Here is a 24,836-nt window from a genome sequence, read left to right as displayed (position 1 = left end):
AGACCCACTTGTCCTTTGGCCAGGACGCGGTGTTGTGCTGCCACCGGCCTCCGACGGGCGCAGAAAGTGAGCGAACCGGAGCAGAATCCCTCCTGCCGAAAAGCCGCCGCAGAAAGGCCTGCTCGCGGTGGGAAGGCGCCCGAGCCCAGGTGGCTGCGCGGGACGGACAGTACAACTCGGGACCTGGTCCCGCTTCCACTCTCCGGCGGTCAGCTTTCCAGCCTCCTGCCGCGAGGGCGCTTTCCCCACCCTGCGGAACTTTGCTGCCGGAGTTCGGTTCCCGGCGGTCCCGAGGGCTTCCGGAAGCGGAAGTGCTCGCTGGCGGCGCCCAGGCGGCATCCCGGCGGCGGCGGCGGCGGCGGCGGCGGCGGCCGGGCGCGCGCTATGGAGCACGTGACGGAGGGCTCCTGGGAGTCGCTGCCGATGCGGCTGCACCCGCGGGTGCTGGGTGCGCTGCGGGAGCTGGGCTTCCCGTACATGACGCCGGTGCAGGTACCCGGTGCTGCCGGGAGGAGAGGGGTCCTCCGTGTGCCGGGGGGCAGACGGGGAAAGGGAGGCTCTGAGCGGGCCAGGCCCCCCGGTAGTCGGACGCGGCCGGTGGGTGTGAGCTTTAGGTCTCGCGTCTTGGACCCGTCGCCCTTGCGGCGACAGGCGGTCCACACTCGGGGGCTGCCGAGCTGGTTAATGACCCGGGCAGGCAGGAGTGGCAGCGCACCTGTGCCAGGGCCCTACCCTCCTCCGTCCTTCGAGTGCCGGGGCCCAAGTGCCTGCTGCATCCCGGTCCCACCCCCTCTAGCTGTGAGATCCGGGGCAGGTGACCTAATCTCTCTATGCTTTTGTGCTTTCTTTCCTTCTCTGTAAAACGAGGCAAGTAATTACCCGTCTCATACGGTCGTTGTGGGACTTAACACAGGACGGTGTCGGGCACATTATGGGAGCTCAGTAAATATTACCTGCCGTTGTTATTTTGTGGACTAAGTGAAGGGTCCTGGCCCAATTTATTTACTTACTCAAATATTTATTGAGGACGTACCATGTATCAGGTACTTTTCTAGGCTCTGGGGATTTTGCTGTGTTGTTCTCCTGTCATGGGCCTTATTTTCTTACGCAGGGGAGGGAGAAAGGAGTAGAAGAATAAAGGAATTTGAGTTGGTGGAAAGTGTTACTAAGGGACGAAAACACACTGATGTAACAGTGACAATAAAGTACAGGATAGGAGGAAAAGTGGAGTGTGAGAGAGGGCCTCTCTGAAGGTGTCACTGAGCAGATACCTGAATAATTGAGAAGGAGCTGGCTGTGGGGTGATTGGGGGCGGCAAGAGATGCAAATGCCCTGGGGCTAGACTTGGCCTGGGAGGTACAGAAAGAAGGCATTTGGCTGGGGCATCGGAAGTGCTGCAAGAGATGAGCAAAGCAGGGTCTACGTTGTGCAGGGTCTTGGAAGAGTCTGTATTACGTCTAAGTGCATAGGAAGCCATCCTAATGGGAAGCTAGGTAGGAAGGGAAGGGAGGTGACTGATGTGCAGGGAGTGGACCAAAGAGCAAAGAGGCCAGGGGGCCAGTGTCATGTGAGAGAGGATGGTGGCTCGGAGTAGAGAGGAAGCGGTGGATGTCGAGAAGTGAAATTTGAGATAGCTTTGGGTTTGTTGGACCAGATGTAGGGATGACAAAAGACAGGAATCTAGAAGGTGTCTGAGGGTTTTGTCTTCAGTAGCTCGGTGGATGGTGGTACCGTTTATTGAGATGAGGAGGGTTGGGAGAGGTAGCCCGTTTCTGAAGGAAATTGACGAGTTTTGTTTTGAAATACTGAGTTGAGCTGTCCATAAGATCCCCGGGAAAGATGTCAAGAAAGCTGGAGATAAAGCTTGGGAGTGCTGTGCACCCAGCCTTGGGAATGTAGACTCTGTCTCTGCCGTGGTGATGATCAGGGTCTGTGCTAGTCAGTAGACGCATGTGGCTGTTGAACACTCGAAATACGGTGAGTCCAAACTGAGAGGTGCTCCAGCTGTAAAAAGTACAACGGATTTTGAAGACTTGGCATGAAAAATGAATGGAACGTATCTCATTAATTAATTTTTGAAATACTCATTACAGGGGTGCCTGGGTGCCTCACTCGGTTAAGTGTCTGACTCTTGATATCTGCTCAGGTCATGATCCCAGGGTTGGGGGGATTGAGCCCCAGGTCTGGCTCTGTGCTAGGTGTGGAGCCTGCTTGGGATTCTTTCTCCCACCCTCTGTCTTTCTGCCCCTCCCTCGCTCGTGCTCTCTCTCCCTGTCAAGATAAATTTTAAAAAAAAGGTAAAATATTCATTACATGTTGAAGTGACACTAGTTTGGATCTATTGGGTTACATAAAATATATTAGTAAAATTCATTTTACGTATTTCGTTTTGTGCCTACCAGAAAATTAAAAACCGTGTATGTGGGTCGCATCATGTTTCTTCTGGACGTCAGTAGTCTAGAGCAGTTTCTCAGTCTCGGCACCACTGATATTTAGACTGGCTAATTCTTTGTTGTGGGGAACCGTCGTGGGGCTTGTCGGCTGTTTAACAGCCTCCCTGGCCTCTGCCTACAAGATGCCAGTAGCGCGCCCTCCTCTCTCTGGGTTTTGACAACCAGAAATGTCTCCAGGCATTGCCAAATGTTCCCCGAGGGCATAGGAATCATCCGGGTCGAGAACCCCTTTCACAGAAGTCATTAGAAAAGTCCTGCGTGTGCTGTGATGGGTAAGCTCAGGCCCTGGGGACCAGGAGTGGAGTCGTGGAGGGGATGACCTTCAAGCTGAGGCTGGGGCGGGCTTCGGGTTTGGCCACTGGTTGCTGAAACCACAGGACGAGGTTTCTCATAAAACCTAGAGGTTCTCTGTGGTGTTTCACATGAGAGGGTTTATTTGAACCGTTGTTGGTTTTTTGACTTGAGAGCCGGAAGGGACCCTGAAACTCAGTGTCTTCAAACCCTTCCTGGTCCAGAGAGGAAAGGAGGTGAGGCAGGGCTAGAATCCAGGACTCCCGAATCCCAGCTCCGCTTGCTGTCCCCTCCACGCCGTCTGTGTAGACGCCGCTGCTGTGTTGCCTCTGAGCCAGCCCCGCTGGGGTGCCTGTGGGGACTCTGCTGAGAGCCTGCATCGTGGTGGGGTCCAGTGTGACGCCGGCCACCTGCTGGGTTCCTAGGGCTTTTGGCCACCTCCGTGGAGGCTGGCATTCTCTAACCGGTGCTTTGCATCTCTCTCTCCAGTCTGCAACCATCCCTCTGTTCATGAAAAATAAAGATGTCGCTGCAGAGGCGGTAAGTACCTCGTGCAAATGCAGCCCGCCCTCCCGTTTTCCCTCCAGAATGAACCGTGAGGAAAAGCCAACCAAATTTCCTCCCTCTTCGGCAGGTCACGGGTAGTGGCAAAACGCTCGCTTTTGTCATTCCCGTCCTGGAGATTCTTCTGAGAAGGGAAGAGAAGTTAAAAAAGCATCAGGTGAGGATAGCCATGTGGCTGGTTTTTCACTCGGTCATCGTAGAGTTCACGGTTGCGAGAAGCTGGTCAGAAGGTTGAAGAGAAAGGAGATCTGTCTTCTTTATTTGCAGATTCTGGATTTGTGAATTTGCCTGCCTGTTAAGATTTATTTGTGGCTGCCCAAATCAGTACTTCACTGTTTTCTTGCTCATTCCTGAATTTGTGCAGAGCAGCAAAAAATCTGCATCACGTGATGTGCAGGTTCCCAGCTGAGTCTGAGCGGGGCAACGCTCTGCCGCCTTGTTTCAGCTCTCAGACTATACAGAGATGTCTTTCTCCCAGTCTGTTTACTGCTGTGATTTTTGCATTTTTGCTGGTGATTTGAATGTTTAAGACGGCCTCAGGCGTGGCTCCGAAGCACTGTCGAGTGTTCCTGGGCACACGAAGGCTGGGATGGCCCTTCTGGAGAAAGTACCTGTGTTAGAGCAGCTTCCTTCAGGCACGAGTTCCAGTGCTGCTGGCTGTGAATTCCGTGTTGGTAAACCAACTATATCTTATTTGAGGTGTCTTTAAACAGAAACACGCATACAACCAGCTTATGTACTGATTGACAAAACACGACCATATAACCCTGCCTTTCCCCCAGGAGCAGTGTCTCAGTGTTTGCTAAGTCCGTGCTGTGAATGTTGCGAACTGACTGTAATTCAGAGCAGTAATTGACCGGATGCTGAAGAAGCCTGGGAAGTGCTGTTCCTCTGGGGACCCTGCTCTGTGAAGTGGTGGGTCCTGGCGTGTGTGTTCAGCTGTGTGACCCTGGGCACTGCTGATTGTGTCCTTTCCCCCCACCTGGGCAGGTGGGAGCCTTAATCATCACACCGACGCGAGAGCTGGCTATTCAGATAGACGAGGTCCTAGCGCATTTCACGAAGCCCTTCCCACAGTTCAGGTAAGTTGGATGCAGCGCCCCCGTCTGCCATGGGCGGTTATTTTGCCTGACCTGCTCAAAGACCTGTTTCTTGTTTTAGCCAGATTCTCTGGATCGGAGGCAGGAATCCTGGAGAAGATGTTGAAAGGTTTAAGGAGCAAGGGTAAGTTTGCTTGCTTCTGCTCCTTTTCTTGCTTGTTTTTGGCATTGAACCCAAGAGGAAGCCATGCATGGTCTGGGCCTAACTGGGAGCACTTCCGTCAGCAGCTCCCTCTCCCCCAAAAGTTTCATTCTTCGGGCCAACCTCCCATTTTGCCTGCTGGCTCCTTCCCATACGGCCCGGATGAGCCTTTCCCTTTCAGTGAGTCTTACCCCTGCAGAGGAGAAGCGAGGTCAGGGTATGGCCCCTACTCTCCCCAGGCCGGCTCTATGGGACGTCGGGCCCTTGTTCTTCTCACCGTGGGCTCTCTAAGTGGTGTCATCCCACCCTTGGTGGTCACTGACCTTGCCCTGAGCCCAGACCTGCAGCCTCTTCTCTGCCTGGCGTCTCCTGGGCATCTCCCAGCTGTTGCAAACGTGTCTGAAATGGGTACTTTTTATCCCCAAACCTGCACCTCACCTGGAGTTTCCTGGTCACCTGTCCCCCCTGTGCTTCTCCCATGGTCACCTGTCCCCCTTGTGCTTATCCCACGGTTATCTGTCCCCCCACCCCCCCCCATGCTTCTCCGAAGGTCTGGGAGTTGGCCTTGCTGCGTCACTGTCCCCTCCATCACCTCCCCACCCGATAACCATCACCGGATCCTTTGCATTTTCTCTCCAGAGCACACATCTCTAACCCTTTGCTTTTCTCGCTCGCCACGTCTCCCGCTCTGATCTAAACCACCTTGTCTCCTGGGCTGTTGCAGTGCGTTTCTACTCTGTTTCTACTCTTGCCTTCTTATAATCCACTCTCCACAGAGCAACCGAAGTGGCCTTTTCAGTGCCTGTCTGATCATGTGACTCACTGAAAACTCTTTAATGGCTTCTGGCCCTTAGCAAGGATTCTAATGTTTGTAAGGGGCTTGCGAGGCCACCATTCTCCACTGCCACCGCCTTCCCATGCGCTTGCTGCTGCACAGACTCGGCTTTCTTCTAGGCCACTGCATGGGCCAGGCTCCCCGAGTCCCCAGGCAGGCTCTGGAGGTCAGCATTGCATCTGACAGTGCTGAGCACACACAGGTGTTTAATGAACAGATGAATGTTTGAGTACGTGGTGGCCATCAGCCCTTTGAATTTTTTTCAGTCCCACCATGAATAAGGTTTATAATGAGCAGTGGTAGGTTTTGTGGCCAATTTGTTCGAGAATCTTAATGACGAGGAACTGCTTCTGTCGAGCTATACCACGAGATGGTTTTCAATAGGGGTCACAAAGTCAAGTTCCTGCAGGGGTCAGAGGATAATATCAGTGTGTGAAAGGGTTGGGGTGGGGATTGGTAGGAACTGCCCAGTACACGCTTGAGTACTCATCTCTAGCTGATAGTTGCCTTGCAGGAATCTGGGCTCAGTATTACCAGATTTTGAATTAAAAAAACACAACAATGTGGAATTCCAGATTCTTACGTGTTGGCTCCAGACTTTGTTAACCAATGGCATGTAATTCACATTAAAAACAACAACAAACTTCTTTGGGTGCCTGGCTGGCTTAGTTGGTGGGGCCTGCAACTCTTGATCTTAGGGTTGTGGGTTCGAACTCCCATGTTGGGTGTAGATATTACTTAAAAATAAAATCTTAAAAAAAAACACACAAAAAACCAAAAAGACTTCTTGCAGGTCAGAAAGGTTGGGGCTGCATTTGGCCTTTCGTCTGAGGTTGTGATCTTTACATAAAATTCTAATTCTGTTAACATTCTCATTTTATAGATGAGTTAGCTGAGGCTGAAAGTGGTTGAATAACTTGTTTTAGGTAAAGGGTCAGCAGACCTTTTATGTAAAGGAACAGAGGGTAAATATTTTAGGTTTGTGGACCACAGGGTTTGTCACAAGTATTCAGCTCCACTCTTGTAGTGTGAAAGCCACCAGAGACAATACGTGAAGGGATAGGCACGGCTGTGTGCCAGTGAGGCGTCACAAAAACAGGTACAGGCCCGATATGGCCGATGGGCTGGCCTCTGCTGACCCCGCCCCGGGTCTTGGCTCTGAACCTGATCTGCCTCCCTCACTGCCTCCCTCACGGCCCCAAGCTTTGCTGCTCTGAGCCCTGTCCTTCCTCTCAGGGCCTCACCTCCCTTCCCTGGGACTTCCACGACTTCTGACGGGGGGGTATATAATGCTTGGGATTTGGGATCACAGATATTCCCAAGATCCAGAGAGTGTGGTAAACATTACTGTGTTTTCAAAGTGGGAACATCATTGTGGCCACTCCAGGCCGTTTGGAGGACATGTTCCGGAGGAAGGCAGAGGGCTTGGATTTGGCCAGCTGTGTGAGGTCCCTCGACGTCCTGGTGTTGGATGAGGCAGACAGACTTCTGGACATGGGGTTTGAGGCAAGGTACCGGACTGTGGGCTTTGGTGGCTTCGGGCGATACTGGGCGAAAAGGAGAGCAAATTGGAATTCCTTTACCGCCCTGTGACTGCCTTTATCGGCCTCCTCTGAATTTCAGATTATTAGGTGGTTTGATCCTTCAGAGTCTACCACACAGCTTAAATTCCAGTTCCACCTAAGATGCATTTTCCTTCGTGATTTCTTGCATGTCTTTTAAACAGCATTTTTGGGATATAATTCATCTGTTATAGAGTTCACCTATTTCAGATGTACGATTTAATGGTTTTTAGTCTCAAAAGTTTTGTCTTTGTTCTCTCCTTTTAACTGCTCCACTTGATAGCAGTATAATTATGTGTTCGTATTGGAGAAAACTTGAAAAAAGTGAGAGTATAGTCTCATCCCCTGGTAATGTCTACTGTGAACACTGTAATGCTTTCTCTTCCTGTCTTAAAATATGTTTAGTGTTATAAAGTCGTATTTGTTAATTATGCTGATAAACGAGGGGTTGAGTTTGAGCCCTCTTTTTTAGCATAAATACCATCCTGGAGTTTTTGCCAAAGCAGAGGAGAACAGGCCTTTTCTCCGCCACTCAGACACAGGAGGTGGAGAGCCTGGTGAGAGCGGGGCTCCGGAACCCCGTGCGGATCTCGGTGAAGGAGAAGGGCGTGGCGGCCAGCAGCACCCAGAAAACTCCTTCCCGCCTGAAGAACTACTACATGGTGCGCACTGGGCGTTCTCCTTACTGATTCCTGCAGTTCAGTCCTAATGCTGCCTGGGGTCTAAGGTACATCGTGGCACTGCCTCTAGGGCAACTGCCTGGAAGGTGGGGTTGAAATCAGGCAGGCTCACCAGGTGGGGGGGTGATCCTCACTGCTGACGTTTCTGGGCCGGGCTGGTAAAGTCAGGAGGCCGGCCTTTCCCAGGCAGAGGGCGTGGTCCGTAGGTTCTGTGGCGTGCGGTCAGGATGGGCGCCAGGGCAAGGCCGTCCAGTTGCACATCTCGGCTTTGCCCTCACTCGCGAAACTAGATGCCCTTACCGTACCAAGGAGGCTACAGCGCTACCCACGTCACAGGTGGTGGTAAGGATGGACTTATTATTAGTACAGATGAAGGTTATTTGGCCAGTGCTCAGTACAAGTACCTATCAAGAAACGGTAGCTTTGGGCACCCACTGTGGCTGGCGCTGCATTCTGCTAGCTCGTATTCACTTCCGTGGCTGCATGTAGAGGTACCTGAGTGTGTGAGGAGAAGCGCCACACTGAGGATTTGGTTTTCATAAAAATAGGGGGGAGGCATACAGATGGGTTTAAATGTCTCTAATTTAGGGGCCTGAATGGAGCGCTCGATTATGTTAAGAGAGACTGGAGTCTGTCTCCATGGTGGTCTTTCCAATTTTGTACATTCCTTCTGGAAACCTGTGTTCATCTTAGAGCCGTGATTTCTGAATGCGGGGATATATCAGAATCTCTTGGGGGCTCTTAAATAATAGGGATTCTTACGTCCAGTCCTAGACCCACTGAATCTGTATGCTGTGCCCAAGAATCTGCACTAACAAAAATCTACCCTGAGGGCACTTGAGTGGCTCAGTCAGTTAAGCATCTGACTCTTGATTTTGGCTCAGGTCATGATCGCACGGGGTCCTTGCGCTGAAAGCACAGAACCTGCTTGGGATTCTCTTTCTTCATGTCTTTCTGCCCCTCCCCCGCTCACACTCACCGTGTCTGTCTGTCTCTCTCAAAATAAGTAAACACTAAAAAAACACTGTACCCTAAAGGGGTACCTGGCTGGCTCCGTTGGTAGAGTGTGCAGCTCTTGATCTTGGGGTTATGAGTTAAAGCCACATTGTTGGGCGTAGAGCTTACTTAAAAAAAAAATCTTCTCTGGAGATGGTCTTATAGCTGGTGTGATCCCTCTCTGTATGCTGGGATTTGGGGACAATTGCATTAAAAGATTTTTTTAAGTAATCCCTACACCCAACGTGGGGCTTCAACTCACAACCCTGAGATCAAGAGTCGCATGCTGTACCCACTGAGCCAGCCAGGTGCCCCTGGGGATGATTGCGTTAGATGACTGTGTCTCTCAGTTACACGGCTTTGTGACATATGTGTCAGCACATACTGATATCTATTCTGAGCTCGGTAGGCTGATTAATATACTGATAGAAGTGTGTTCTATTCATGGAGGAAATCAAGAGTCCTTAACACTTAAGGCTGAAACTGGAAATAGCTATGGAGTTATTATTGTCAATAAATTTGTTTTTATTTTATTGGTTTTCCTTCTTATTTTGCAGGTATGTAAGGCAGATGAGAAGTTTAACCAGCTGGTACATTTTCTTCGAAATCATAAGCAGGAAAAGCACCTGATTTTCTTCAGGTAATCCTTCTGGATGCTGTGGTGGGAGAATCTGGGGCTCAGTCACATCCAGAATATTTAGGTACATGTAGCTCTAAGGTTTGGAATTCTCTCAGGAATGTTTTTGGCCGCAAATAGCTGAAAACCCAACTTTTGTGGCTCGAACAGGAGGCATTATTTTTCTCCTGTAGAGAGAAGTCCAGAGGTTAGGCAGGTCCCGACACTGGGTTAGATCTCTGGAGTGTCGAGGTCAGTGTTTCTGCAACTGTCCTGGCCTTTTGTTCTGTTTGTCCGTCACTGTCCTGTCCGCTGTCCTGTGTGCACTGAAAGCGGATAGAGGAGGAAAGGCAGAGGAAGGTGGAAGGGTATCCTTCACATCCAAGCTTTCTTAGAATCCCCTCCTCCCTAGCTGACTCGGGCTTTCATTTTACAGGCCGAAGGTGTGCCCCTCGGCAGCCGCTCACCTCGAGGCAGGGGAACTGAGTGTGCAGCTGTCCCAGCCTCGTCGTAGAGGGCGGGGAGGGAGGAGGTGGCTGCTGGGACTGGCGTTGGAGCGGCCAGCTCAGGGTCTGCCACGGTGGGGTTTGTTTCGGTGTCAGAACTCCAGAGGGTTTCGGATTTAGAGCTCAATGTGGATGATGCCGGTAGCCATTCTCCCAAAAGGGATTGGGTCATCGCCGCCGCGTCTGTGCTTGCCGCCTCCCTCCCGGCCCCGGGTGGTCGACGACGCTGAGCCCGGTCTCCCCTCTCGCAGCACCTGCGCCTGTGTGGAATACTATGGAAAGGCCCTGGAATCCCTGGTGAAGGGTGTGAAGATTATGTGCATTCACGGGAAGATGAAACATAAGCGCAACAAGATCTTCATGGAGTTCCGCAAATTGCAAAGGTGGGTTAGCTGCCGCGGAGGTCAGCCTCGGCTGGGGCTGTTCTCTTGGCCTGGGATCCTCTTTTCTGCCCTGTGTAGCCCAGGGCCCCTGTCCTCGTCCTGACCCGTCATGCTGTGCTGCACTGACCTCCTTAGGTATCACGAGCTTGCCCGTGAGGTGTCTTAAGCTCTGTAAGAACAGGGACCTGAGTGTTGTGTGCCCTCCTGGATTCCCCGGTATATGGCCCGGCACCCGGCCATGGGGTTTTCATAACTTGTGCAGGTGGAGGGCGGATGGGAGCTATTCACTGAAGCCTCGTGGGTTGTCCTTGGGTGACTGCATGGGGGACACTCGCATCTCTTGGTGACCGTAATTGACTCTGTGTGTATAAGTAACATTTTGCTGCTTTTCTTAACCATTGAGCCTCCTGGCTGGTTTTTGTTTTTTTCCCGGTTGTGTTGTTAACAGCACTCTTCTAGGCAGAGAAAGAGAACGGACTGTTGCACTTCAGGATTACACTCAGCAGGTTTTTCTTTTCAAATAAAAGTATGCTAATCAAAAATCCTTTCACTGTCTCCTTCCTCCCTCCCTCCCTCCCTCCCTCCCTCCCTCCCTCCCTCCCTCCTGTTTTGGTTGGGAATTTGTGAATTCCTAGATATTCTTAGGAGGAAGAAAAAGTCAAAATGTTGTTACCAAATGCTTCTGTGAGAGATTCGGGACCCTGTGTGTTACTGTCCCTGTCATCATCAAGGCCAGTACAGACTGATGGTGATCTCCTTACTCAGAACAGTGTTTTCTCATTTTCTAGTGGGATTTTAGTGTGCACAGATGTCATGGCCCGAGGAATAGATATTCCTGAAGTAAACTGGGTTTTGCAGTACGACCCTCCCAGCAGCGCAAGGTACAGTGTGACAGAATGTTACCCTCTCTGGGGAATCGGGCCCCACGGATCCCGAGGAAGATACACATAACGATGTTCATCAGAATGTTGTTTTAAATAGCAAAAATGGGCGAACAGGTGAACCGTCACTGGCATGTCAAATAGTGATGCCATATTATGCAGCATTTCAGGTTATTTTCACATACTTTTTAAAAGTTCTCGCATGAATGGACGTGATAGAATGCTTAAAGGAAAATAATACTTAACACTGCATGTGAAAGTTTCAGTTTTTCTCCCAAACATAGAAAAATGCAGGTGAACAGAACTCCTGAGCCATAATAGTTGTTGCTTCTTGGTGGAAGGCTTACATAAGGCCTCTGTTCTCTTCTCTACTTTTGCCTCCCAGTTTTCTACTAGGACTGTATCATCAGCTGGGCATAAGTGCAACAGTTTTCTAGTTCACAGAAATCCTGTCCTTACAGGATCCTTACAGAATCCTGTCTGGTTTGTAGTCTGTTTAACTGCCAGCTCTGGTATTTCTGACACTGGCGAGGGGTAGGGTTGGGACTGAGCCGTGGGGTCTAGCGGCCCTGCGCCTGCACCCTGCCGTTCTCACTTGGTGATCACGTTCCCATCCTGTGTTCACAGTGCCTTTGTGCATCGCTGTGGCCGCACAGCCCGCATCGGCCACGGTGGCAGTGCGCTCGTGTTCCTCCTTCCCATGGAAGAGTCATACGTCAGTTTCCTTGAAATTAACCAAAAAGTAAGCGGTCTTTTTCCATATACAATGCCCAGTGACAGTGACGGGATGGATACCTAGTAAACTTCTTTTTGGGCACGTGGTCTGGAACTTAGCTTAGGGGTTGCATGCTCACAGGGGCAAGCCTGGTGACGTGAGTGCAGGGACCTGGCTGGCTGAAAGGCTGTGGGGCGGCACCAGCCCCCGGTAGGATGGCAGACACTGCTCGGCTCCAGCTGAGTGTCAGTACTTGGGAACACAGACTTCGTGTTGGATGCTCCCCACCAGAAATCAGGATTGTTATGTAAAATCGATTTTAAAATTTTCTTTACAAAATTTCAGACCAAATAAAACACTTGGGAATTTGGGCTTCTAGGCCTCTGATTAAGGATTACCATGAATTGTTTTGCCTCTGGCTTTATTGGCACTGGCTCTGATGGGGGTGAGGGGATCCCAGCCAGAGGAGGTGAGCATGTGTCTGTGTGCAGTGCCCCCTGCAGGAGATGCAACTCCAGAAAAACACAGGAGACCTCCTTCCAAAGCTCAAGTCCATGGCCCTGGCTGACAGAGCTGTGTTTGAAAAGGGCATGAAAGCCTTTGTGTCATACGTCCAGGCATATGCCAAGCACGAATGCGGCCTCATCTTCAGATTAAAGGGTAAGTTGGACTGCACTTAATTGTGTCTCCTTCAGCATTATTACAAATGTGATGGTCTCACAAGTATTACAAATGTAAAATTGCTTTGTTTTACACAAACCTTTAGGCATATACAGGGTTAATATTTTCTAAACATTTAAAAGGAAGTTGTCTGGGGCGCCTGGGTGGCTCAGTCGGTTAAACATCCGACTTTGGCTCAGGTCACGATCTTGCAGTTTTTGAGTTTGAGCCCGGCGTTGGGCTCTGTGCTAACAGCTCAGAGCCTGGAGCCTGCTTCAGATTCTGTGTTCCCTCTATCTCTGCCCCTCCCCCACTCGTGCTCTGTCTCTCAAAAATAAACATTGAAAAAAGTTAAAAAGAAACAAAAGGAAGTCTTCCTAGGGTTTGCTAGACAGAATAAACTGGCTGCTGAGTATTCCTTTCCGCTAAAACTGTAACTTTAATCCTAATTAAAATGGACCCCTTAGATCATTTGGATAGAAAACAGTTACATTGGGGGTGCCTTGGGTGGCTCAGTTGGTTAAGCATTTGACTTCAGCTCAGGTCATGATCTTGTGGTGCACGAGTTCAAGCCCCATGTTGGGCTCTGTGCTAAGAGCTCAGAGCCTGGAACCTGCTTCAGATTCTGTGTCTCCCTCTCTCTGCCCCTCCCCTGCTTGTGCTCTGCCTCTCTCTTTCAAAAATAAATAAAAACATTAAAAAAAAAACCCCAAAAAACTAAACCAGTTGCATTGTTAGGCATCTTCCTTGGGTTGGTGCTTATAATCAATCCTATTTTGGGTGTGCTAACTCTGATATTTTGGTTTAATTAGATCTTGATTTTGCTAGTCTTGCTCGAGGGTTTGCCCTGCTGAGGATGCCCAAGATGCCAGAACTGAGAGGAAAGCAGTTTCCAGATTTTGTGCCTGCAGATGTTAATACAGACACCATTCCATTCAAAGATAAAATCAGAGAGAAGCAAAGGCAGAAGCTACTAGAGCAACAGAGAAAAGAGAAAAGAGAAAATGAAGGGAGAAAAAAATTCATAAAAAATAAAGCTTGGTCAAAGCAGAAGGCCAAAAAGGAGAAGAAGAAGAAAATGAATGCAAAAAGGAAGAGGGAAGAGGTACGGTGTGTTTTCTTTCTCAAACACCCAGCTGAGAATTCTGAATGAATTTTATCAAAATAATGTCTTTTAGTGGGAATTGTGTGCGGCTCCCCTATCCTTCTGTCCTGTTGTGAGTTGGGTGAGAGTGTGTTGTTGCTGGTGGGAACACGTTGCTGAGGAATTTGGTGGTTTGTTGGTCTCTATACTTAGGGTTCTGATATCGAAGACGAGGACATGGAGGAACTTCTTAATGACACGAGGCTCTTGAGAAAGTTTAAGAAAGGCAAGATTACTGAAGAAGAGTTTGAGAAGGGGTTGTTGGCGAGCGGCAAGAGAACAGTCACCACAGCAGACGTGGGGATCCCCGCCTGGGAACCTGACTGCTGACACCGGCTTTGGGGAGTGTGGGAGAGTGCGGGGAATGCGGCCAGCGGGCCCGGCACGGCTCACATCTGCTTTCGCTACGTGTCGGAACTTCACATCCAAGAAAGCTGTTCAGACTTGGGGGGCGGGGGGTTTTACACTCGTGGATATTGTATTAAAACCACACCGGCCTTTAGGTGTAATGGAAGAGCATAACTGTCGGAGTGTAAATAACAGACGTCAATATTTTGATGGGTCACCTATAAATTAAAGCTCATTTTTCTGTGGCTATTTTATACTTAACTTTCTAACAAAGATACTGAGGTAGACTTGATTTTTGGCTTTTTAAGGTTCCTTAGTGTTTTCAGGCGTCTGAGCTTCCTGGGTGTCCTTTCCCCTGGACTTTCGTTATCTCTTTCAGGGGCTGTACAAAACACCGGCATGGGGTTGCTGATGTTACTGGGGTTCGTTTCAAAGAATAGTCCTCACCGCTGTTTTACGGGGGAGTATCTGAAAAACTAAAGAAGCAAATCCTAATCTGGGAAAACACATATGCCTCGTGTTGAATAAATTATTTCCTTCCATCTGACTGTCTTGGGTGTGTGACTGAAGCTGCAGAGGCCTCACCAAGATGGCCAGGACCTTTGGGCCTCGGGTAGCTCTCAGTACTGATGCAACACCGTCTCAAAACCCTTCATAGAATTTATTTGAAAAGATGCTCGATTTGTCCCCAAGTACAATTTTAAAAAGCTGTTCAGGCACAAACAACATCTAAAGGAGATTCACATCTTTCACAGATGCAGAATTTCAGCTTATAAACGTTCTGGAAGGTCTTCATACGTGATGAGCCATATAGGATGCTCCTGCTAAATGCCGTTTCTGCCTTCCTTGGGTTCTCTTGCTGGTTTCCATTCTGTCTGCCCCCAGACCGATGAGGGGATGGCAGTCCCTGGCTCGTGTTCACCGCTGGAAGCCTGATGAGAACTGAACATGGTTTCTAGCCTTTCTCACGAGGCGCCGTACGTAATGTGTGTCCCGGGCAGCTATTAGTTCCTGAAGGGGCGCCTGGCTGCACAGGAAGGCCTGCATCTCTTTGATGCTTGTAGCAAATCAGTCTGGAGTGCAGGGAAGAAGGGAGGTGGGCTTGGGCAGGTCTTTCACTGGGTAAGTAGCCAGTAATCTAATTTGTGTTTCTGGAAAGTGCCTGGAAACCACGAGCGCAATTCAGGTTGGGTTTTACGGGAACTATGAACACATTTTAGATGGGGCTGAAATGAATAAAGAATTCTTGAAGTTTTAGGTCTCTAGTCTGTAAGTCTTCACTAAAAAAAAAAAAATTCAGTTTTAGGGGTGCCTGGCAGGCTCAGTTGGTGGGGCACACCACTCCTGGTCTTGGAGTTGTGAGTTCGAGCCCCACATTGGGTGTAGAGATTACTTAAACATAAAATCTTAAAAACTTAGTTTCTGCCCGACTCACCAAGGGGTCAAGAGGCTACTCACCCCGCCCCAAGTGCCTCAGCTGCGCCAGCAGGGAAGGGTCCAGCGGTTACAGATACAACTTGATGAGCTCGTCGCTGACCGCTGAGGGTGTCAACACCCCCAGGTCTGTAAAGAGCAGTGTTATCAAGGAAGGAGACGTGTAGTCCACCCACGGGTGCTCCTCTTTGAGATCCTGTTCGGTCTGCACAGACTTCAGGGTATCTGCCTTATACTGAGGAGAGAGAAAGCGTGCGGGTTGGTTTCCCCCACGAGGGGCTCAGAACCGGCGTGGGCGTGGCCGAGCAGCCAGTGCGCTACCGTCTGAAAGAGCGCGCCGAAAACACGAGAAGCCGGCTGCGCAGCGCCCTGGTGAGGAGGGCAGAGTTGCAGGGGTGAGCCAGGGGGGGCGGCCTACTGGCCGCCAGCCTCATCTAACGAAAACCCAAACCGCGTCTGCCCTCACTGGGGTGCTGGCTTCATTTCTCGAAACCTCTCGAGATAACAAGTCACGCCGCTTACACAGACCTTACTTTGTGCCCAGCACGTGCTGAGCTTTTCTCCTGGGTCACCTCCCAACTGTCGTAATGCTGCCAGATGGCACTTGCACCTCGTTTCACAGGTGACTGAAGTTCAGGGCGGAAAACGAGAGCATGTGCCCCAGGTCACGTGGTTGTAAGTGGAGACAGGAGCCGAGCCGGGACTCAGCCATCCGCTCTCCCTGCCTCCTTACAGCCCCTTCACGTGTGTCAGAGAGACCGAGAGACAGAAATTCTGGGGACAAACGGATCTGTCTGACTCTGAGTTCAACCAACAACTGATCTTTGCATCCGAGGTGTTGGAGAATGTGACGGGAGGACAGTAGCTTACGGAAACACTCTTACAGTGCTTTTTCCCCAAAGGTTTCAGCTTAGACTCAGATACCCCTTCAAATAGGTAAAAACAACAACAACAACAGCAACAACAAACTCTTGCCTTAAACTTATCTGGGACATCTTGCTGGTTTAGTGGGAAGAGCCGTACAAACTTGAAACTTTCTGCAACCACATAAAAAGGCTTGTTCTGTGCTTTGGCGCACACGGCCATCTGGTTGGTTCCAATCTGGAGAGTCAGAGAAAACGTAGAAGGATGAGATGTTATGGCACATTTGGAGGGTGTGTGATATGTTACATAATGCATGTGATTCTGGCTTTGGAATTAAAGATCTTTTAAACAAAGATGACCGCATAGGGGCCCGTGAGCGGCTCCGTCGGCCGAGTGTCCGACTTTGGCGCAGGTCACGATCTCATGCTTTGTGGGTCCGAGCCCCGTGTAGGGCTCTCTGCTGTCAGTGCAGAGCCTGCCTCAGATCCTCTGTCCCCCTCTCTCTATCCCCCTCCCCGACTCGTGCACGCTCTCTCTCAAAAATAAATGTTAAAAGAAAGAAAAAGACGACAACACAGACAGGTCTCCACAGATGCACAAAGAGTCAGACGCACGCCCCAAAGATGCTCAAGGTCTTCGGTCCTTAGGCAAACACAAGTCAAAACCACCATAAGATGCTACTTCACGCCCACTGGGGCGGCTAGAATAAAAAACAAAACACAAGTGTTGGCAAGGACGGAGAGAAGCCGGAATCCTTGCACGTTGCCGAGGAGAAGGCGAAATGGCGCGGCTGCCGTGAAGAGTCTGGTGGGTCCTCGAGAAGCTGAACGTAGAATTACCGTATGACCCAGAAATTCCATCGTAGGTATGTATGTACTGGAGGGGACTGAAAACAGGAACTCAAACGGATCATTGTGCACCCGCGTTCGTAGTGACATTATTCCCAAGAGCTGAAACGTAGAGACAACTCAAGTGGACGTGAACAGGCGGATAAGCAAACGTGGTCTGCGCACGCGACGGGACGTTACGCAGCCGTGAAGGACGACGAAGCGCTGACACCTGCTACAATACAGACGCTTGGAAAACATCACGCCAAGTGAGGCCACGCCTCCAAGCCGTACGCGTGAAACCTTTATGTCCCATATGTTTCAACACACAGCACGTGGAACAAATGATGAAATCCTTCCATGGTAAGCCACGGATAGAGAAATGTTACCACCACACTACACCGATGTCCAATATGCCCAATTAGAAAACAAGCAGCCAAACCCAATTCCAATTAAAACATGTTCCGAGAAAAGATGAACTGCATTCTCATGGTTTACAAAGATCAAAGACAGGTGACCAAACTCTGGCCGCTCCAGTGGCCCCGGGGGACAGGGACACCGTCTGATGCAATGGTCGTCTGCAGGCTAAACAGGATTGGATGAGGGAACCATAACACCCGATGCCGCCAGCAGGTAGGCTGGCGACCTCTCCAAGCCCAGAGCAAGGAACCGTGGAGAAGCAATGTTCTCACCTTGTTAATGATGCCCCCGTTTTCAACAACCCCTTCAGCGCCAACTATGACAAGATCCACTTTCTCCATGATGTAGCTGAAGAAATTAAAAAAAGAAAAAATTGCTCTATTTTCTTGGCTGCTGTTAGCATCACCACCTACCGACATTAATATTCCATTTTCAGCTCACTAAGCCCCTCTCAAAACAACTTTCTTCAGAAGAGCACCTCGCCCGAGACACACCCTTGGCACTCTTACTAGTTCTGCCACCACGGGGCGTGGAAACCCGCCGTGATCACACCCCCACAGTAAAACGTGCACAGCATGCTGCCACCCAGCGCACATACACATATGGGTGCGGTAACTGACCCAGGACTGATTCTCACTACGTGTGCGCCACTCGATTTTCTGATCTAATTCAATACGAACAAAACCACAATTTTAAAATCTGTGGTGGTCTGAAATTGGAAGAAAAGGCTATGTAGTTCAAGAATCTTTCTGGGGCGCCTGGGTGGCTCGCTCGGTTAAGCCTCAGTCTTCAGCTCAGGTCATGATCTCACGGCTCGGGAGTTCGAGCCCCACGTCGGGGACAGCGCAGAGCCTGGAGCCTGCTTCCGATTCTGGGTCTCCCTCTCTCTCTCTGCCCCTCCCCTGCCTGCATTCTCTCTCTCAAAAAGAAAGAAACGTTAAAAAAAAATGTTTTTTAAATGAAAAAAAAAATTTATAAAAAAAAACCCTTTCAGGTAGGGTGAAGGTCAATTTATCTTTGACGATGAACAATTATGTACAGTTCTTCAAAATGCTTACTTTGAACGCATTCTTAATTGCCTTAACCATCTGCCTTATGTGTTTTCTTTCCAAGAGATCATCCGTCCTGTTTTCTTTTGTGAGGTACCCTGTCAGTTCTCGGAATGTGTCCTTAGTTTTAAAAGTGAAGTTGCACGGGTAAGTCAGAGAAGCCCCGAGGGCCACTGAGGACAGCCTATGCCTGCTGAAGAGGGAGCACTGATTACGTGTGCTGGCCTTGACCCAACCTTTGCACCTTGTTCTTAAGGTGCGCCCTAAGACTACATAAGCGACTCCCACTCTCCACAACTTTCTACAGCTCTGTCTTCCGCATGTACTATCAAGACTTTATCACGAGCTTGCTGGTCTCATGAATTCAGAATTCAATTCAGAAGCGGCACATTGCCCAATGCAGTTTTATGAATGGGACGCGAACCTTCAATCAGGAAACCCTGCTCCAAGCCAACCCCGAGGGTGGGTGAGGAAAAGTAACTGTGGTCAGGAAGACAGGAACTTACCCAACAGCAGCATCTAGGACCACAGTGACAGGGACGTTGAGGTGGCAGAGAGCTTTGGCCATTTTCTTACTGGAAAATGACATTTTGAGAACATTAGAGAGTCCAAGAAAGTCCCATAGTGCGTACAATGAATCACTTAATTTGGACGACATATCACATTGGCTTGAAACGCTGCTCATATTCACGGATTAAGGGGCACATCCCAAGATTCTGGACTAAGGAGACAAGAATTTGGGTTCTTTAGAAGAAAGTATGTTTTAGGAAAACTACATTCTTGGGGACTATGAGTAGGAGATACAAATGCAGAAAAAAGGACTAAGTTTTTCCTTTAATTATCTTCTGGGGAGAGATGTGAATCATCTACTCCTTGACACAAATCTTTCCGCAGACGTATTTGGTTGCTGTTCCTTTGATCTGACTACTAAATAAAAACCCTGGATCCCCTACCGTGGCCGACTGCAATTACACAGGATTTTTCCTCAGGGACAGGAAAAGGCACAGCCAAAGGCAATGCTGACTATCTGGCAAACGGGTGGGGGGGGGGGGGGGGGGGGGGCGTGTTCTGGGTCTTCCCACACGGGTGCGAATCCTCAGTTTGCTCTTTAAAGTGACTGCTAGGGGCCCATCGATGGCTCAGTTGTTAAACATTCAACTCTTGACTTCGGCTCAGGTCACGATCTCACAGTTCATGAGTTTGAGCCCTCTGTCAGGCTTTGTGCTCACGGTGTGGAGCCTGCTTGGGATTTTCTCTCTCTCTCCCTCCCTCCCTTCTCTCTCAAAATAAATAAATAAACACTAAAAAAAAAAAAAAAAAAAAAAAAGACTGCTCGGCACATAACCAAATGGAACGATACTTGCCCTGATAAGTCAGGCTGTGACTCTGTAATGTACACCTTGAAACGCTTCTTAGCCGCCACTGCTGCCTCCAAAACTCTCAGGACCACTCTGGAGTAGGCGTGAGTTAATATTCGCTGTGGACCGAGAAAGCTCTGTCAAAAGGGCAAGCTTTGCAGTGATCACCCACGCTCTCTGCCCCTCTAAATGCACGTTCCAGGCACCCCGAGGCTTCCCTGTACCCTTTCCCACAAGTCAAATGTAGGTGGAGAGGAGATCTTTGATGGCACATGTATCGTGGGCCCTCTCTTCCCACAGCAAGTGCGGGAGGGTGGAGCCTCCGTGTGGTGTGGCTCACAAGACACAAGTCTTTCTATCTGAACGCTCTGTTAGGTTCCTTTGGGCCGGTTTTCCCATTTCTAAGACTCGGTTTGCACACTCAGGCCCGCAGGCACCAGGCAGGTCGCATGAAGACACGCTCGGGTGGGGCCAGCGGCAAAGAGGAGAGACCAAGCTCCAATGGAGTCACAATGGGCCTCCTGTTGCCAGATCATCGATTTTTCTTGAAAATCCAGGACTTAAGCGTTGGCTAATTTTTTTTAGTTTATAGATACTACTCGGGGTAAACACAACCCATTTGTGGACCGGATACAATGTACAGACGCTCGCTTCACTGTGTTCTAGGCAACAGACCACACGGTTCTGTATACGCGAAAGGGGTGGATATAGCGCCGTAGCTCTTTTCCGGGCCTCCTGAGAGCCTGTAAGAAATACAGCTTCTCAGCCCCCCAAGACCTACTGAATCGGAATCTGCATTAAGATCCCCAGGTGGTTCATCCGCAAGGTGAAATGTGGGCAGCTCTGCTCTGAATTTAGTCTAAATCAGCACGGGTGCAGGTGGGTATCACACCTTCCAACACACCAGAGCAAACGAAACCTGCCGAATACTGAGCGCGGGGGGCAGTCTGGCGGGAGGAGAAGGCCTCATCGAGAGGCGGTCGTCATCTTTCCTCCACTAGAGCAAAAGTGGCTTTGTTTGCAACCGGCGTTTGTACAAGCCCTACGCGCTGCTATTACATCGTTTACTGAATAACACACTTCAAAGGTTGGGAAGGGGATAATAAAACCGAGGACAAGATTTCAGAGTCAAAATGCAAGTAAATGATTTTATGGTCCGTGGAGGCTTGGCTGGCAGAAGAGGGACGCCGTGGGAGAGACGTCATCAAAGTTTTACTGCCCCTTTGCCGGGGCCTGGCTTAACCTGCAGCTCCTGTCCTCGCTCAACCTGTACTTGGCAGCTCTGTGTCTCTGAAACGGCACTGGAAACGAACGCACGGACATTATCGCAAGCTAGTGCTAACCTTCACCTTCACCTTCACATCAGGATGACCCGGTGCCAAGAGCTGTTATGTGCGGGCTGAATTTTGATTTAGTACACATCCAGTAATGAAAATGCTTCTGTGGTGAGACATCCTATTAAAATCAGAGAATCATCCGTGCTCTCCCGGGGTTTTTCTCCACCTGCTTGACGGGACAGCCTCTGTAACCACATTTACACACTTGTGTAGTGCCTGCTGTGTGCCAGGCAGAGTACGGAGTCCTTAGACCATCTCAGTACCTCCTCCCACAACAGCCTGATGAGGTAGGTGCTGTTACTACCTTTATGTACCATGAGAAAACTGCAGCACAGAGAAGTTAAGTAACGTGTCCAAGGTGAGACAGCAAGTAAGTGGCACGGACGGACGTTACCCCAGGAGTCTAACTCCAAGATCCTTGCTCCCAATTACCACACACCCCGGAAATCTACTCACCGCCCCATCTTTGATGAAAGTATGGCACAGATCTGCAATTTTATTTCTCGATAGGGATATTCTCCTGAGAAAAAGTTCTCCCCGCTCAATCATGATCTTTTTACATTTAGAGTAATCCTAGGAAAAAAGGAGCAGAATGAGGGGAAGGGCAAGATCCAGGAGAGTATTTGCAGCCAAACAAAGGAGAAAGGTAACCCAAGGAGGGCCGTGCTTACCGAGTATTCCAAGGAGGTGAGGCTAATAAAGCGTAGGAAGAGCTCCCCGCCTGAGGACACGGCCACAGAGGAGTCCACGCCACACAGGGTTTCTATGGCACTGGTGAGGTTTGCTCTCAGGCCCTGGATGGTCTCCCCTGGATTGATCACACGAGGAAGGCGATGTTCGTTTAAGTATCACGGCCCCTTGGTGTGTCTGTGATTCATTCACTCATTCAACCAGTGTTTCCCGAACGCATCCCGTATGCTAGAGACACATCAGTGAGCAGATGGACAGGGTCCCTGCTCTGATGGGACTCCCTCTCTAGTGGAAGGGGCAGACGGTAAACAAACACACAAAGAAACACACAAGTTACAGGCCCAACAAGGACAGAGAAAAGCAGAATGATGAGAAAGGTGGGGCTACTTTGGAAAGAGCTAAAAGGGATGGCCCCTGGAATGGAGGCCATTGAAACTGAGACCTGAGTAAGAAAAGATCCAGCCACATAAAGAGCCAGTAGGAAAGGTTACAGGTGTGGACTCTAACCACAAAGACCCTGAGATGGGGACAAACTTGACAGGACAGAGAGAGGCCGCCGGGGCCGAAGCACAGTCTAGTGAGGGGTGGCCCGGAAGGAAAGTAAGCAGAAGTGGCAGATGAGGTGTGCGAGGCGGTTCAGGCAGGGCTTAGGTGTTTGCGTGTTACTGCAGGTACAACGGGAAGACTCCAGAGGTCATCTTAGACACACGTCTCTAGGCCAGCCCTTCACACGCAAGAAGGCACTTTATTGTTGTTATTACTTTGCTTATATGAGATATCATGCTATACCAAGAAACTTACATGTAGGATGCCTGAATTAGGTGATCACAATGAGTGACACTCATACTAAAATTTATCCTGTAGCATTCTTTGTAGCAACTGCACAAATTCTGGCACGACAGAAACTCAATAAACACTTATAAAGCTGAGCTATTGCTATAATTTAAGCTTCATGGTTGACTTGTTACAACATGGTCACTCTTGGAGAGCCTGGGTGGTTCAGTGAAGTGTCTGATTTCGGCTTATGTCATGATCTCAGAGTTCGTGGGTTCAAGCCCCGCATTGGGCTCCACGCTGGTGGTGTAGCATCTGCTTGGGCTTTTCTCTCCTCCCTCTGCTCCCACCCCCTTTCAAAATAAATAAGTATATTAGAAACAAACAAAAAACATGGTCACTCTTGATTCAAAGTTCATCTCACTTCTGAAAGAGGACCCATTTAATGATGACTGGGGGGCTCTCTCCAGGTTAAAAGGAAGACTGAGGGGAGCCTGGGTGGCTCAGTCAGTTAAGTGTCCGACTTTGGCTCAGGTCATGATCTCAAGCCTCATGAGTTTGAGCCCCGCATCGGGCTCTGTGCTGACAGCTTGGAGCCTGGAACTTGCTTCAGATTTTGTGTCTCCCTCTCTCTCTGCCCCACCCCCCCTCCCCCACTCTCCTCTCTCTCTCTTTCTCTCTCTCTCTCTCTCTCAAAATAAATAAACGTTAAAAACAAAACAAAACAAAACAAAACAAAACAAAACAAAACAAAACGAAGACTGAAATGAAGGAGACGCTGAGCTTGGAGCTGCATCACCTTATGAAGGCCACACACATTTTCACTTTCTACCCTTCTAACAGTCATTAGAAGACTTTCCCAACACCCAAAGTGTTCGAATCCGACCCTCTTCACCTTTATCTCTCTTCAAGAATTCCAGCAAAGTCCGGATGGCGGCTACTGCTGAGGCCATGTCAGGATCTTCCTTCATCTGGGACTTAAAATATTCAATTAGCTCTGGGAAGGGACAAAAAAAGCAATTCATCAAACTCATTTAGCAGGATGTAAGAGCAGAGAGGTTTTCACTTAGAAGCAAACTAATTTTAAAAATACTTTCTTTTCAGGATGTTTGGCTTCAGGGGCATTATAAATGTTGACGGGAATACACTTTAGTATTTACAAGCTCTCTTTCTCGTTTTGAGAAAGCTATCCGTTCATAATGGCATAAAATTGAAGCACCACCAAATGATAGTGGAAGGTCATCCACCCTCTTAACCTGGATTCCACATCGTGGGAGAATCCCAGAGTCAACCTCTCCAGACAGTCTATGCTAATTCAAGCCTGTTCACCTGCTTACATATATACATGTACATGTAGAGGTCCATCCCCCTCTTATTTTCTTAAATGATAAGTATCATACATGTTAGTTTCCTCTTGTACCTCACTTAGTAAAACACCTTGATAACCACTAGACCTGCACATCAAATATGCCTTTCAAAAAAATTCCAGGGGCGCCTGGTGGCTCAGTGGGTGAAGCGTGGGACTTCCGCTCCGGTCATGATCTCACTGTGAGTTCCAGCCCTGCACCCGGCTCTGTGCTGACAGCTCAGAGCCTGGAGCCTGCTTCGGATTCTGTGTGTCCCTCTCTCTCTGCCCCTCCCCTGCTCACGCTCTGTCTCTCTCTCAAGAAAATAAATAAACATTAAAAAAAATTCCAGTACTAGATCCAATAAAGCAGGGAATCTTACTCATATTTTACATATGAAGAAATCAAGACTGGGGAGACCTGCACCCCTGGCCCAAGTGTCCCTTTTTTCGGAGGAGGGCACTGGAAACTGTTGGGAGAGGAAGGCCTGGGATACCCTGGGGACCCAGCCCCTGGATACAGGGGCAGCGAGAGTGATTGAGTTGCCACTAGAAGCAGCGCCTCCAGACGAGCAGCCTAAGCTTGGAAAGGTACTTCTCGCAGAGCGCAGCCTGGGCGTGCGAGGTGGAGGGACCCCGGCGTGGCTCCGCTTTAAGCCCAGCAGGCCCCGGCCCTGCCCGTCTCGACTTACCCTTGTCGTCCATGGTGCCCTCCGAACCGCGGAGCCCGAGGGGACCGGGGCCGCCCGCGCTGCGGGGAAGCATCCCCCGACCCGTGTGGCTCGCAGCCGCAGACACGGTCAGCACGCAGCCCGACTCCACACTCCACTTCCGGCGCCTTGGGGGGCGGGGCCGTGGGTAC

General features: G+C 49.8%; 2 protein-coding genes across 6 annotated transcripts; one reads left to right on the top strand and one right to left on the bottom strand.

Annotated features, from left to right (window-relative positions):
* The first annotated feature begins 321 nt into the window (after nucleotides 1–321).
* On the top strand, nucleotides 322–14,423 carry DDX55 (DEAD-box helicase 55). The gene is made up of 14 exons (XM_047827079.1): nucleotides 322–492; nucleotides 3,234–3,284; nucleotides 3,379–3,465; nucleotides 4,299–4,390; nucleotides 4,470–4,532; nucleotides 6,747–6,896; nucleotides 7,420–7,609; nucleotides 9,181–9,263; nucleotides 9,997–10,128; nucleotides 10,917–11,009; nucleotides 11,637–11,751; nucleotides 12,216–12,384; nucleotides 13,197–13,489; nucleotides 13,682–14,423. Exons 1-14 carry the CDS (start codon nucleotides 385–387, stop codon nucleotides 13,856–13,858), a joined length of 1,803 nt encoding a protein of 600 aa, XP_047683035.1. The 5' UTR covers nucleotides 322–384; the 3' UTR covers nucleotides 13,859–14,423.
* Nucleotides 1,987–24,810, bottom strand: EIF2B1 (eukaryotic translation initiation factor 2B subunit alpha). Of its 5 annotated transcripts, none has more exons than XM_047827088.1 (10): nucleotides 24,667–24,810; nucleotides 23,525–23,626; nucleotides 21,837–21,973; nucleotides 21,622–21,738; nucleotides 19,835–19,947; nucleotides 18,977–19,045; nucleotides 17,694–17,769; nucleotides 16,286–16,411; nucleotides 15,335–15,545; nucleotides 1,987–2,004 (listed from the first exon to the last, which is right to left on the bottom strand). In XM_047827088.1, exons 1-9 carry the CDS (start codon nucleotides 24,737–24,739, stop codon nucleotides 15,381–15,383), a joined length of 978 nt encoding a protein of 325 aa, XP_047683044.1. In that variant the 5' UTR covers nucleotides 24,740–24,810; the 3' UTR covers nucleotides 1,987–2,004; nucleotides 15,335–15,380. The 5 variants fall into 5 exon arrangements, with proteins under 5 accessions (XP_047683044.1, XP_047683041.1, XP_047683042.1 ...); XM_047827085.1 differs by lacking the exon at nucleotides 1,987–2,004 and adding an exon at nucleotides 14,519–15,038; XM_047827086.1 differs by lacking the exon at nucleotides 1,987–2,004 and adding an exon at nucleotides 14,519–14,949.
* Between the last annotated feature and the right edge of the window lie 26 nt (nucleotides 24,811–24,836).

The sequence above is a fragment of the Prionailurus viverrinus genome, chromosome D3, assembly GCF_022837055.1.
Source record: "Prionailurus viverrinus isolate Anna chromosome D3, UM_Priviv_1.0, whole genome shotgun sequence".
NCBI lineage: Eukaryota > Metazoa > Chordata > Mammalia > Carnivora > Felidae > Prionailurus > Prionailurus viverrinus.
Note: the sequence above shows the minus strand (reverse complement) of the source record. Positions and strands in the feature narration are given on the sequence as shown.

Coding starts and splice junctions, on each gene's coding strand:
- DDX55 (XM_047827079.1), top strand. CDS start 385: ATGGAGCACGTGACGGAGGGCTCCTGGGAGTCGCTGCCGATGCGGCTG. Junction 7,610..9,180: donor GCCTGAAGAACTACTACATG/GTGCGCACTGGG, acceptor CTTATTTTGCAG/GTATGTAAGGCAGATGAGAA. Junction 13,490..13,681: donor CAAAAAGGAAGAGGGAAGAG/GTACGGTGTGTT, acceptor CTCTATACTTAG/GGTTCTGATATCGAAGACGA.
- EIF2B1 (XM_047827088.1), bottom strand. CDS start 24,739: ATGCTTCCCCGCAGCGCGGGCGGCCCCGGTCCCCTCGGGCTCCGCGGT. Junction 23,627..24,666: donor GGGCACCATGGACGACAAGG/GTAAGTCGAGAC, acceptor GTCCCTTCCCAG/AGCTAATTGAATATTTTAAG. Junction 19,948..21,621: donor CTTTCATCAAAGATGGGGCG/GTGAGTAGATTT, acceptor CTCGGTCCACAG/CGAATATTAACTCACGCCTA.